At 39.2% G+C, this 15,341-nt stretch overlaps 1 protein-coding gene across 2 annotated transcripts; it reads left to right on the forward strand.

The window, feature by feature from the left end:
• The first annotated feature begins 18 nt into the window (after positions 1–18).
• Positions 19–14,657, forward strand: naglu (N-acetylglucosaminidase, alpha). 2 transcript variants are annotated; one of them, XM_015002611.2, is made up of 6 exons: positions 19–500; positions 5,995–6,142; positions 7,627–7,773; positions 9,133–9,218; positions 10,481–10,737; positions 10,870–14,657. In XM_015002611.2, exons 1-6 carry the CDS (start codon positions 91–93, stop codon positions 12,111–12,113), a joined length of 2,292 nt encoding a protein of 763 aa, XP_014858097.1. In that variant the 5' UTR covers positions 19–90; the 3' UTR covers positions 12,114–14,657. The 2 variants fall into 2 exon arrangements, with proteins under 2 accessions (XP_014858097.1, XP_014858095.1); XM_015002609.2 differs by lacking the exon at positions 19–500 and adding an exon at positions 2,283–3,015.
• The last annotated feature ends 684 nt before the right edge of the window (positions 14,658–15,341 follow it).

Raw genomic sequence — 15,341 nt, forward strand, 5'->3', positions numbered from 1 at the left:
TTACTTATCATGCACCACTTCCTGGTCTTTATCTAAAAACGTAGCTCATTCCAACCTAAACGGGTGTTTTGTTTTCAATTGGGGTATAAAATGTCCCTCACAAGGAGCTGTGAGGTAGCTGCAGTTTTCTTCTGGCTTTTTCTGATTGTTAACTGTAAGTTTCCCACTCTGGATCACATCCAGCCAAAGGTTAACGACGAGGAGCAGGCACGAGCGGTGTCCGGGCTGCTGAGGCGGCTGCTGGGGAACAGATCCACGGAGTTCATAGTGTCAGTCAACAGGAGCCTCTCCAATGACAGCCTGGATGTTTGTGAGCTCAGATCTGCTAAAAACAATAAGATTGTGGCCACAGGCAGCACCGGAGTGGCCCTGGCTTCTGGGATCTATAACTATCTGAAATATTTTTGTAACTGCCATGTTTCCTGGTCGGGGAACCAGCTAGAGGTCCCAAGTCCTCTGCCACAGCTGACAGGTGTGCTGCGCATCAACACTCCTCACAGGTCAGTGACCCCGAAGAGTTCTAAAATAACTGCTGCATGTTGCTGGTTTTCAGTTTGGGGCACACAGTGTGCACCAATTAGGACTCCTTTTTCTTCACAATGTTTTGTTTTTAGTAGATGAAATTGTATGAAATTGTAATATTTCAACAATATTTTCCACTGACTTTCTCTTTATGGGATAGAAATATAGGAAACTTAGTGTTTTTTGTTGTTTTTACGACACTTTCACCAATAAAATGTCAGAACAGTCTCAGGGACTGGAGTGTGACATCTGTGGTGCCACAATTGTAAGAAAATGTGGCACCATATCTCAGCTTTTTGTTGAGACCATGTCACGGCGGCACCTCCATCACTGGAAAAATTAGGCTTGTCATCAGAGCCAATGCCACTCGTACAGAATAACATTCTGCACGAGTGGCAGTTTAATTCTTTGGGTCCAACCTCTATGCTACGTTATATCAATGCTTTCCTCTCAAACCTCTAGAGTTTGATAGCTGAGGATTGAATGGCCTGACCTCAGCAACATTGAACCTTTATGGATCATCTTGTGCGTACTGTTTGTGCCATAGCAACCAGCCACAGCCTCGCCTCAGACAAATGGCTGAGGAGAATTTGGCTTTACCACAAAGGATTTGGCAGGTTTTCCGGTTGTAGCTCACTGAACTCTGCTTCTTAACCAACAATACATTTTCCGAACAAATATAGCAATCAAAGTAAAATAAACAGAATTCGTTTAATCCTAATGAAACAACCAGACCCTACTGAAATAATGAGGGTGCATATAGGGTTTTCCAGAGGAACAGAGCACTGAGCACCGTCAGTTGCAAATTAAAGTGACTTGACTGACAGATGGTCTATCTTATTCCTTTTGTCTGGTTGCAATTAATCATTTTACAGTCACTGAAAATCAGTGAAAATCAGTGACTGTATCAAAGCAAAATCTTGGTTTTGGTTAGTGGCTCTATGAAGGTCTGACTCTGTAGCGTTAATCAGTTTTTCTTTAATTGATAGCAATTGAAGATAGTAATCTAATTTTTATTTGCTGAAAAATTTTATAAAAGCTGCTTCAAAAATTATTAGATTAAGTGTTGCATTTCTATGCAATACCAATGCAACTTCCCTCACCCTGGCCCTTTCATTGTTTGCGCTTTTAATTTGATTTGTGCAGGATAAATGTCACATGAAGGTCTGATTTATCAAGATCTAGTTAAAATAACAACAAAAAATTCCCAACAAGGTGTGTAAACTTTTGAAAACCAGTATTGGTTGTTTCTTTCTCCCTGGGCTTTTGTAAAACAGAAACACTTTTAAGGGAAGTAAATTACATCCTGATCTTGTGAAGTTTTTTAGTCACTTGACTTGTACCTCTGTTAGTCTTGGGATGTTGGTCAGGCCCGAGGTAATTCAGCTATGAGAACTATTGATTGATTGATTTTTATTAGACAACGTCTCTGAAAGGTCTGATATAAGTTAATCACCGTGATTTTGTATGTGTGCATATCTACAGTACATTCTCCTTGTTATTATCGGTAATGTTTATTACTCAATAAATTACTTCCCATTGCCACTAGTAAGAAACACTGTTTACACTAACTGCAAAATTGCACTACTAAATTGTACTCATTAAAATTACATTCTCTATTTCACAGAATTTTCACTGCATTTTATTGTTTGTTTTATAACTTTTTACTCTTGCATATGATCTCCCAAATTTTGCATATTCCATCCCATTACTATTGTTATTGTTTTCTGCTGTAAAATAATTACTCTATATGATTACTGAGGAGTGTAAAAAACACAAACGGTATGAATTGCCTTCTAAAGGATGAAGCCAAATGAGGTTGATCTCGGAAAAGAATCGGAATTCCCATTTCTAGTTTTTTTTTTTTTTTTTCTTGTCATATGACAGACAGATTGATCACGTGAAACCACTGTGCAAAACCGTTTTCATCTTATTGGGTGTGAGATATGAGCGCGTCAGCATCTTAGTCTCTGATTGGCCAACATGTTTCTGTCAATTACAGTTTCCTGGTTGCCAGCAAATAAAGAAATTCAGTTGTTTTTAAACTTCTTCCACAGTTCCTTCTTGGGAATGTGGCTTTAAAATGTCGTCTACAAAGGTCTTATATGTGGCTCTGATTGTCGTCTGTTTTATTCTAACTGTAAGCTGTAAGTTTTCCACTCTGGACCATATCAAACCCAAAGCTAGCGACAAGGAACAGGCGCGAGCGGTGTCCGGGCTGCTGAGGCGGCTGCTGGGGAACAGATCCACGGAGTTCATAGTGTCAGTCAACAGGAGCCTCTCCAATGACAGCCTGGATGTTTGTGAGCTCAGATCTGCTAAAAACAATAAGATTGTGGCCACAGGCAGCACCGGAGTGGCCCTGGCTTCTGGGATCTATAACTATCTGAAATATTTTTGTAACTGCCATGTTTCCTGGTCGGGGAGCCAGCTAGAGGTCCCAAGTCCTCTGCCACAGCTGACAGGCGTGCTGCGCATCAACACTCCTCACAGGTCAGTGACCCGAATCATGTCCCCAGTTCAGTACTGTTCCAATGGAAATAAATAGCCTCTGATAGACCATCAGAGGCCCAGGAAATATTTTCAGGCGATTTAAATTATTTTGCTGATGAGATGTGATTTCATGAGATGTGAGTTTGTACCCTCTAAAATGAGTAAAATTTTTTCCGCGATATTAATTTTTTGTTGTTTTTGTGTTTGTTTTTTGTTTTACTTTTGATCTGTTGAAGCAAATAACCTATAGGTGTATAGGTGTTTTATGACTCTTGGCAATATTTTTGTCATCTTTCCTATACAAGTTTGAGAAGATTTCTTCTCTGCTTAGTACTGGTTTAAGCAGCCTACATACTATGAGTGTAAATCACCAGCTGTATTACAATATGAAATATCGATTTGTTTGGATGATTATATGTTTCTCATTGTATCATATGCTGTCATGACACAAGTTCGATTCAGTTCAGCAATTGATATGATGCCATATTATAGGCTGGTCTTACAATTGTTTACATATCAATTTACAAAAACTACTCAAATATGATTTGATCAGTTTATTTATTGGTTATTACAGGCAGCAGGCATTTACATTAACAGGGTATTTTCTTAATTATTTTAACAGGAAAAGATCAACTGTTCGAAATAGTCTCACATTTTTTTAAGTTAATTGACAGTAGTGTCTGTCTTTGGAGGTACTTTGCCACAAAGTATCTCTGACAAAAAGCAGCTGCACTGAGGCAGCAACCACAGAAGTTCATATTTACAGGAAGGTGCTTTCACAAGTTCATGTTTTATGAAGGGAAGTGCTGGTGAAATGGTTGAGGGTTTGCATCAGCTGCCTAAACATAATAAAAAACAATGCCTTTAGCAGTTTCCCTTGTGCAAAAACATGTTTTGTGCATGAGTTTTATGATTGGATAGGAAGGATGCATGGATATATGACTGAGTGTTGTCACATTATTTTTTTATTTGCTACCAGGGTCAAAAGTAAACATTTGCTCTGTGGTCAAATCCTTTTGGGACCATTTCCTACTACATGCATCAGCTCACTATAGTTATGACAGAAGTAGAGCCCAACTACAGTTGGGTAAAAGGTGTGGCAAGTAAGTTTCACTTGGGTTTTCCCAGGATTCTGTCTTATCTTTAATGTGTTTGGTTAAAGCTAACTAAAAATATTGGTTAGCTTTAACTAGTGTGTTTGGTTAAAGCTAATCTTGTCTTTCAAAGTGACCGGAAGAAGACTGAATCTTCTCCCACCTTCACTTCTGAAGTGCACCCAATGTGTACTTCAGAATTTCTTTCCTGTTCATTAAATACGTCAAATAAAAGAGCAAACGAGGTGGATTAGCAGCACTTATGAACAACAGATAGTGTAATGCGAAGTATTGTCCCAGGGACCTGGATATTGAGCCTCTTTTAGCAGTAAGTTTTCTGCCATATTACTTATGCAGAGTGCTCATCAGTGTTTTTGTGGCAACAGTGTACATTCTGCGGTTGCTGACACTCCAATCTGATCATATCAGTGGTTGCTAAAATACAGCATCCCAATGTGTATGTAGCCATATCTGGAGATTTTAATCATGTATCCGTTATTCAGACGCTCTACCAGAGGAAACAACACTTTGTATTTGTTTTATGTAAAGGGTGCATACATCCCTAAAGCAAGACTTCCTCTGCTCAGAATATTAACCTAATATTAGCCAGAGGCAATCTGTAATGAAGAAAACTGTGAGAAGATGATCACAGAAGGCTGAAGTTATTTGTTTTGACAAAGACTCATTGTCAGCAATCAATGGCAGCAGGTTCTGCAAAGGATGGCAAATCAGTTATCAAGTTTATGGAACATCTACTTATTCAGGGGTGTCAAACGTCCGGCCCGCGGGGCTAATCTGTAGTTCCTATACTGTCCACGAGGGGCGCTGTGTTTTATTCAGAGCACACAACATGATGCAACACTGCAGCGGAACTAACAGCAGATAGCAGCACTGAGCTTCAGGTTCTGTAAACAAGTTCGATTCTATGCTTTACCAGCTTTTTATTTTGGCCCTGGCAACCTCATATTTCTCGTGCATGCTAACATACATACATGTTATGTATGCAAGTTTTTCTACATGTATGCATTTTATGCATCAACAAATGTACTTAATCAAATGTCTGTTTAAAACAGCTGACACTTAAGATTTCAAATGTGTGAAGCCAGATAATTTGTTCAAATTGCTTCCCAGATGTTGAAAATTGATTTAAAATCTTTTCTTAATTTTTGTCTGTTGTATTTTGTGATGCAGGACAGTGTTTTTAAGTTCCAAAAACTGTGAATTTTTTGCAACATTGTACAATCACTGAGATCAGTTCTTATGCATAATGCACTTAAATAAATGCTTAACTGAGCAAAAGTATTGTTGAAATTGCAGATACCTTTCTTAAAAATTGAGATTATTCATAATATATTTTGTAAAAGTGAAATTCGTTTAATATAAAAATCAACAACAAGTCCACTTTTATTGGTTCTATTTAATCTTGCAATGAGTTTACTTGTGTGGCCCCCTGCAGATCAGATTAAGCTGTATGCGGCCCCTAAACCAAAATGAGTTTGACACCCCTGACTTATGTACAATGAGCTAGGTTGATCGTTTTTTTTTTTCCCCATTAATAAAAATAATCACTTATAATTTGCATTACATTGTTATTTTTAATCATCTTATCATTGACTAATCTTATAACTTGATTGATTATCTGAAACACTGTTGACAAAAAAGCAAAAAAAAAATGTTGTTCTGTTTTTCACCTTCAAAGTTTCCAGTTCCATGTATTCTGTGAAGCGCCTCTGGTTCAGATCATTAAAAAGTTGTCAACACTTATAGTTCTAATCTAGATTGATCTAAATGGGGAAAAATAGTTTATTTCACAGATTGCTTAGAGCTTTTATAGTTTTATCATTTTATATTCCAATGTTAATGGATTTTATTTGGTTGTGTCCAGATTCCGGTATTACCAGAACGTCTGCACCGTCAGTTACTCCTTTGTGTGGTGGGACTGGCCAAGATGGGAGAAGGAGATCGACTGGATGGCTCTGAACGGAATCAATCTGCCTCTGGCTTTCACTGGCCAAGAAGCTCTGTGGCAAGAGGTTATCTCTGAGTTTTAAAAAATCCCTAATTATTCATTAAGCAACAAGTGTGTCTTCTTAATCATCTATTGAAATGATGAATCGGTGAACAAGCTACTGTTTAAGTTGTGACAAAAAGGAGATTTGAACATGAGAGGCAGAAAAATCAGTGAAAGCTGAGTTATGATTGTATGAACCAGTTATAGTAACCTCATTAAACTGGGGACTCTCTGTACTAACACACACATTTTCTAAAGCTTTTTTGCTGTTTTTGTGCCGTATGGGGGGGAAAAATACACATCTTCAAATGCTTGTCAAAGTGGAGATGTTTTCAAAACTCAGTTTTGGTGTATCCATGTAGACTGCACGTAGACTTTAAGTCTTTAGAACTGCCCACTGTCAGTTCCTACTCTACAAACCAGACCAGCAGCATACCAACCTGTACCGTACTGTTCATAAGGCACTGGATGGGCGGTAACCTAAACTTCTGGATTTTTCTATATTGAACAGAAATTGTTTAAACATCATTTAGGATTCATAAAACCTGTATTGTATGTGTTAAAACACAGTCAGTGTTCCCTCCATGAACACACCGTTTGATGTCACTGACTCTCATTCAAAATGTATTTCTAGTAACCCTACCACTGCATTTCTGGACAGAAAGAACAGATTACCCTACATGTTTAAGATTAAATCCAGCAAATTGGTGTACACTTCTTTGTTTCTTTCAGGTTTGTCTATGAAGCTTATCAACTTAATAAGGAAACCAACATTACTTTTAAAACAGTACAAAAGAACCCACTTCTTTATAAGCTATTTACTCACCCACTTGGACAGATCATTAATACATTTTTTAAAACTTTTATGCAGATGATATTTAGCTGTACTGTTCCTTTTAACATTCTGAGACTGTCAGGTTGTCGATTGCTTCACGTCCTGAAAAAAAGTATGGTCTGGCTGGAAAGCCAATTCAACTGACCCCTGAGAAGTCGGACCATGGTCAATAACAGTTTTAACATCTGACAACATGTAGATAAACATTTGTCTCAAAACAGAAATGTGAAGTTTTTGCTCTTACTTCCTCTCTTTTTCTGATGTGTCTCACACCAAAAGTGGAACAATCTTCCTTGGTTTTTATGATGACTTAAGAGTCTGGACTGATTTAAGAAGCAGCTGAAATTCAAACATGCTTTAATCTTTAGATATTTTATATATTATTGAATATTTACTTTAATTCTTGCAACCTTAATTTGTTTTTTTGTATTTTAATTATGTTTTAACAACATTTTAAATGTTTAGGTCTGGTGCACTTTGATTTTTGCTGGTGAAAAATCCTTTATAAATAAACTTTAATAATTTTACTCTGCGGCTGAACAGATTCGGTACAGAACATGTAGTACTTACAGCAGGAAGAGAAAACTGCCTCGTGGAGGTTGTTGCTTGGCCTCATTTGGGCAGCAGAAGCTGTGATGACCTCCTGAACCTGTTTTCCCTTTGCCCTTTAGGTGTACCGAGCTCTTGGATTGAACGAGTCTGAGCTAGAAGAGTTCTTCTCTGGACCGGCGTTTCTTGCCTGGAACCGGATGGCTAACATGGACAAGTTTGGTGGGCCTCTGCCTCAGTCCTGGCATGTGAACCAACTGTACCTCCAAGTATTCATTACTCTTTGAATGTCAACACACTTTAACACTTACTGTTTACAATCAGAGTGACTGTCTAATAATACAACCAGTGAGTGAGGCTGTATGAATGTGTTTGAACGTAGAGCAGCAGTTGACATACAGACAACATCATACTGTCTGTAAGTCTGGTTGTTGCGTCTTGATTTGCACCAATCAACAGGTTCCCCTGTTACATTCAGATTAGGATCACTTCCTGATCTGACTCAAGCTGCTACACAAAGGGGAATTATTTCCTTATTCATTCATTAAAGCTTTTTAACAACATATTTTGTGAAATCCCGCTGCATCGCTTCATTATCCATATGCTCCTCTAGTGACGCTGATGCTTCTCTTTAAAGGGGGAGTCTTATGTCAAATCCACTTTTTTGAGCTTTGCATCATGTTACGATTTTATTCTCTCATCAAAAACATTCCTGGAGTGTTGCTTTGATTCTTTCATACATGTTTGAGAAATCGTTTAATCTCCATGGTAACCATTCAGTCATTTGTGCATGCATGCTGTGTCGGTCACAGGGCTTCTGTGTGCATCAATATTCCCACAAAGTTGGTAAAGTGTGAAACAGTCTGACTGTGAGGCAAACACAGCAGACAACCAGATAGTCACCTAAAGTGAAATATCTTTTCTAAAAACAGTAAATATTTGTCTTAAATCCCCTGTTTACTCCTGGAAGAAAATAAATAAATAAATTAAATAAATAAATAAAAAGTTTGCTTATTGGCACCACAAGGTGGCGCCTTTAGTTCAGATTTGTTAGGTTAAAAAAAGTTTACTGGTATTTCACAGACAAAAGGTAATTCTGCTTGAAAACATGCAAACCCAGGTCAGGTGAGGCCAGGTTTTAGGCTGGGAGTGAGATGCTTTCTCCAGTCGAAGAGTTTCTCTATCTCAGGAGTTAAAGACTCTCTTCAATGATGGCGAACCGGTTCTGGTCTAATGTGGTGAAGACAGAACTGAACTGAGGGGGAAGCTGTAGGTTTTCCAGCTGAACTTGACTCTAACCCTCATCTGTGCTCCTTAGCTACAGGCTGTGACTGAAAGAATGAAGGGTGAGATGTGTGTGGGAGGGGGTGGGGGGTTTGGGTAAGGGGTATCTGAAATGAGTTTCCTGACTACAGCAGCTAGCAGGCTCAAGAACTGAAGCCACTGCTGTCAGTGACTAGAAATCTAATGAGGTTTCCTTGTATACATGGTGGTCTTTCATTTACTAGAGATGTCCCTCTAAGTACTATGTTGTGATTGGCTTGGTCATGATTGGTTTAATTAACAAGTACATTTTTTGAGTAACTTGTTGTGGACTGAATCCTCATCACCTTTCCTTCTTCCTGCAGTTTAAAATCTTAGAGCGGATGAGAGCTTTTGGAATGATACCTGTGCTGCCAGCCTTCTCAGGGAACGTTCCCAAAGGAATTCTCAGGTAACACATCCTTATTTTTCTCACACAGTCTAGGTATTATTTTTAGTTGTGTTGTGTTCAAAAGTAGAGATTTGTTCAATGGGAACTGATCATGAAAGTCTGTCCTTTCTTCCAATGAATGAATTTGTCTTTCATGTATTCATTCATTGACTGCTGCCTTTATACATTATTAATGATAGTCCTTAATATAAATACAAAGGCGGCGATCTGCTGGAGCTCAGTCATAACAGAGTCACCTGAAGAAGAATAACGGCTCTAAAGCCAAACTGCCATTAAACTCTGCTTCACTCAATAAGTCATTTTGTTTGTAGTTTTTATGAGGTTAAGATGAACTTCCCTGTGGTCACGCTTCACAGTGCAACAAAAACTGGAAGCAGTTATATCAAACAATCAAACGAGAAGTGTGAAGTTATAATCTAGTGACTAGTACGACTTTGGAAATTAACAAAAAATAGAATAGAAAATATTGTCAGGTTGGCAGTCTTACAAAATAATGACTTCAATTCTTTCTGTACCCACAGGACAACACAGACACACATTTGGACAAACAGACACACACACACACACACACACACACACACACACACACACACACACACACACACACACACTCACACTCATCTCTAAAAGTTATTTAGTTTAACCAATGGGCCTCACAATCATGTTTTTGGAATAATATTACACAAGTCACAAAAGAATTTGACTCAAATCCAGGATGTTCATGAGTTTCATGTTTAATTGTGCACTTGCTGTTTGTCCTGGGGCGGACTCACTTTGTCCTGGGTTACCAGGATAAAGAATCTGTCAGGTTCTCTAAAGATAGAACCTGGTTGATTCTTGGACATGAACAGTTAACTTCAACATTTTAGGGAACTGATAGCTCACAATGGACCCCAAACAGGTCCATTGTGATCTGTTTGGGATGCAGCCTTTTTCCCAAACAGAGCAGTGGAGAAAAGGTTTTTGTTCTGCCTCAAAGGTAGACAGGAGGTCCTGTCCCAGTGGAAGCAGATGGGAAGATAGTTCCTCCTCCTTCTTTTTTCTTCATATTTTCTTCTTTCCAAGGAATTGGGGGTATGGCTAACTTCGAAAGAAGCAGTTCCACAATAAAGGTTGAGTTTGGAGCAGTTTGGTGAAATAGACAGATATTCTCTGAAGGGAATCTGCTTCATCTTTGCTACACCAACTGACAAAAAGCAGACCTGTCACAGTTGGCTTCTATGTTTCTGTCTGACCTTGTGTAATTGGCCTGTTGTGTCCAGGTTGTACCCGAAAGCCAATGTTACCAGGCTGGGACCGTGGGCACATTTCAACTGCAGCTTCTCATGTTCCTACATCCTGGACCCAAGGGACCCGCTTTTTCTCCAGATTGGCACCCTCTATCTGTCTGAGGTGGTAAAGCAGTTTGGCACAGACCATATCTACAACACTGACACCTTCAATGAGATGACCCCACCTTCTTCTGACCCCACTTACCTGTCTGCAGTCAGTCACTCTGTCTTTGCTTCAATGACCGCCGGTGAGTGTCTCGGTGTCTGAAACTTTGTTCTTGTATCAAATTTTGAATCTGACTTTGCTCCACAAAGGCACTGTCAAACTTTTACAAAAGATGTCCTTGTTTTGACTCCCCTCCAAATGTCTGTCCTTCCAGTTGATCCTAATGCGATCTGGTTGATGCAAGGCTGGCTGTTCTTCAGCAATCAGACATTCTGGAAGCCGCCACAGATCCAGGCTCTACTCCACGGAGTTCCCCTGGGAAGAATGATTGTGTTGGATCTGTTTGCAGAGGCTGATCCAGTTTTCACATACACCGAGTCTTTCTATGGACAGCCCTTCATCTGGTGTATGCTGAACAACTTTGGGGGCAACAATGGTTTTTTTGGTACAGTTGAAAGCATCAACTCGGGGCCTTTTAAAGCCCTACACTTCCCAAACTCCACTCTGGTAGGAATAGGCATGACACCTGAGGGTATTGAGCAGAATCCTGTTATCTATGAGTTAATGAGTGAACTGGCATGGCGCAAAGAGCCAGTCAACCTTGCAAAGTGGGTCTCCCTGTATGCAGTACGGCGCTACGGTGGCATGAATGATAACCTGACAGCTGCATGGAAGCTCCTATTCACCAGTGTGTATAACTGCACCATACCGGGGTATGTCAATCACAACCACAGCCCGCTCGTTCGCAGGCCCTCTTTTCGGATGAGGACAGACCTGTGGTATGAGCCTGCTGACCTTTTTGAGGCCTGGAAACTCTTCATGGAAGCGGCTCCTTCTTTTATGTCCAAAGAGACCTTCCAGTACGATCTAGTTGATGTGACCCGGCAGGTCCTGCAAGTTCTGACATCGTCTTTTTACCAGGATATCGCAGATGCCTTCGCCAATAAAAAAATGCCAGAGCTGCTGACTGCGGGTGGCGTGCTGGTGTATGACCTCCTGCCTGAACTCAACCGACTGTTGAGTAGCAACCAGAACTTCCTGTTAGGGACGTGGCTGGAGCGAGCCCAATCCAAGGCCCTGAACGAGAGAGAGGCACAGCTTTACGACATGAACGCCAGAAACCAAGTCACTCTGTGGGGTCCCAGTGGCGAGATCCTGGACTATGCTAACAAACAGTGGGGGGGTCTTATTGAAGACTACTACGCTCAGCGGTGGGGGCTGTTTGTCCAAACGCTGGTGGAGTGTCTGGACCGTGGACTTCCATACAAGCAGGATACCTTCAACCAGGCAGTTTTCCAGGTTGAACAGGGATTCATTTACAATGGCAGGAAGTACCCAACCAAACCTCAGGGAGACACTTATGAGATTGCCCACAGAATTTTCCTCAAGTACTACCCTCAAGCCATGAAGAGACTACAACAAATGGAAGAAAACTCTTCCATCTCCCCCATTCCATGACTGTCCAAGTTCATTGGCAAATGGACACTGTCCAGATATATACGGAAATAATCTGTTGGTATGATTTATTGAAATGAGCAGCTGATTGCTGTGCGTGGTTTTATTGGGAATACTGTAACTGTTAATTTACTGATCACTTTTACAAAAATACTTTTTGGCAACACTTAATTTGAAGGGGTGTGCATAAGACTGACATGACACTGTCATAAACATGACATAACACCTGTCATGAACATAAAGAAGTCTTTATGAATGTCTGACTGTTGTCATGAAGTGTCATTCGGTAAATAATGTCACTTTTAATCCAAAGTTGTTCTAAAAGTTGCATTGAAAGTCCATTAAAAGTGCCAACTTTGCATGATTTTATAAATAATTTAATGCAAAGTTGGCACTTTTAATGGACTTTCAATGCAACTTTTAGAACAACTTTGCATTAAGTGTCATTTACCGAATGACACTTTGACATCTGTCAAACATTCATAAAGACTTTTTTATGTTCCTGACAGGTGTTATGTCATGTTTTTGACAGTGTCATGTCAGTCTTATGCACACCCCTTCAAATAAAGTGTTACCTACTTTTTTAAAAAGGAGCATATTAAGGCTGCAGTATGTAAGGTTCATAAAGAAAAGTTTTTTTGTTTTTTTTTAAGCATATTTGTTCATCCTTCCTGCGGTCTTAGCGCAACACTCAGGAGGAGCGCGGCAAATGTCACGGTCAGACAGCGAGGAAGATGACCCGTCAGACTGTCAGTTCCCCAAATCACACAAAAAAAGACTTGTAAAAGCAAAGAACACAAAATGTCTTCATCCAGCAACACCCATAAAGGTGTCGATACATTTTCTCCATTATAAATACAATTTGGTGCATTCACAACCAAATGACACAGGAACTGTGTTGGTCACGTGGTTTTCCTTAAAGTGATGCGACCTCTGACTCGGGGTTTCATCTTGATTTCTCGATGTATGTGCAGAGGTTTCTGACCTTAGTTGTCGTGAAGCTCTGCATTCAAGAAGCTGCAGCATAGCAGAGAGCAAAGGAGAGGGTCTGAGCAGCATGTACATGAGGATGACTGTAAACACCAAGGACCCTCCTCCTGGCTCTGATTGGCTGTTTCTGAAAGAACTGTGTAGATGGCTGTAGGGCCACAAGAAGCAGCAGAGGAAATTGATTTTTTTTTCTTTCTTTTTCACAGATTACATGCATACTGCAGCTTTAATAGTTAATGTGGTTGAAAATGTGAAGGCTGTGTTATTGTTCACATTATTTAGTGGGGTTTTGATTAGGATATTCACTGTTTGAGATGAAAGTCAACTCTATGCTTTATGCATTTCTGATCATTCCACTTTCTTTAAATAGTGCCTGCTCACAACAAAATCCATCTCAGGGGACCATACAGTAAGACAAACTGGTTCAGTACAATCCATACATCACACCAGGTGTCGGATTGTGGTAACAGCCAGAGTGTGTTTCTGTCCAAACACCGGCTTGGTGTTTGGACAGAAACTTTCACTTTCTAAAGTGAATTGTTAATAATAAACAATTACATTTAGAACAAGTTTTAGAAAAAACTATGATAATCCAATAATCCAGGCGAAATTACCTTATTTCAAGGAATGTTTATTTCAAAATATTTTTTCTTCCGGCATTTTACTGCAGTTAATGGATTCATCTTCTCTAGCTCTTAGAAAGGGAGTTAATATTAACATATTTCTGGAACGTTTAAATTGAAAACACTGCAGCCTAGTGCAGATTAACTATGAATTGTTTCACTTTAACTACAAGAGAAAAATATATATGTTTGACAAAATTTGTGCTTGACAGGTTGCATCCTCTCAACACGTTAGCCATGACCAACTCTCCCTGTCAGCCCCAGTTATCTGGTTTACCCCTCACCTCTTCACTCGGTACCGGAGCCTCACCCATGAGCCCATCATGCTCAGCACTGAGTTAGAGTATGAAAATCTACAGAACACAGAAAACTGTGCAAAAGTTTTTCAGTCACAGAAACACTTCAGATGTAGCCTAGTTAATATTGAAGGTCCATGCTCTGTCTGCTGTAGTAGAGTAGGTTTCTCTGCTGTTCCCCTGCTGTGTTTTTAGTTGTGCCACTTTGGTGTTGAAGCTGTGATCATCCAATGATATTTTGAATTTTCAGCCAGATATGCTGCCTTCATTTCCTTTTTAGATGGAAATAAATCTAATTCAGTTTTTATTTTCTACTTTGGGGGGTCTTTGTTCTGTTTATTATTTAGAAATAAGTTTTATTAAATATTTTTCAATGACTTTCCATTCAAGTCAAAAATGATATTTTCTATGATTACATTGCATAATAAAATATTTTGAAGATAGACTCCTTTATTTTACACTATTTACCATTTTTCTGGTAACATTGTTTCACAGATCTAGTAACTGACTCATAATTCATTATTCTTCCACATACTGCAAACTGGAACCCAGGACTACTGTATTAGCCTTGAGACAACCTGGATGAAGAAGAGTAGGAGGCCTGTCACAATAATCAATAAATTGCATGATAAATTAAACTCAAGTTCCATTGGCATGATTTATTTCTCTTTTTTCCTCTAATAAAAACTGGATGATAAAAGTCTTCAGTTTGGTACTTTAGTCTCAACTAGCTCTTATTTTCAAAGGACAGTTTTGTTTACAAAGACTTCAAAATTCATTTTATTTTCTGTTTTGTTTATTTTGGATATTTAAAATGCCTTCCAGTTCCAGAGTTAAATGTTCATTAGAATTTACAGTTTACAGATCTTTGAGAATGTGTTCTCGCATTATTATTTTTGCCATTACCATGGTCTCAAAACATTTTTTTATCGTAATAACTTCTGGAACAATTTATCATCCATCAAAATTTGTTATTGTAACAGGCCTAGGTGTCATCAAACCATCAGTTCCCAAAGCCACACAAAGAAACAGAAAGGCACGCTGCCATGTGGGGTCCAAATGACCCCTCCTCTTAAGACCAGGGTTAAAACTGTTTGTCCAATAAAGATTTGGTTTCAAACACATTTTCTATCACAGCAGTGATTAAAAAACAGACTGGATCGGGTTATGAGGAAAGTTGCTTGCTCACACACAGCATCATGTTATCAGCACAACATCCAGAGAATGAAGACAGGAGAGGGCAGCTCTAAACCTCTTGGCCCATTGAGGAAAAATAAAAATAAAACTTGAGTAATTCCTGGAAAACATCCTAAAAGAAAAAA

Source organism: Poecilia mexicana, unplaced genomic scaffold (assembly GCF_051168715.1).
Source record: "Poecilia mexicana isolate PSO_F unplaced genomic scaffold, ASM5116871v1 scaffold_19, whole genome shotgun sequence".
In the NCBI taxonomy this organism is placed as follows: domain Eukaryota; kingdom Metazoa; phylum Chordata; class Actinopteri; order Cyprinodontiformes; family Poeciliidae; genus Poecilia; species Poecilia mexicana.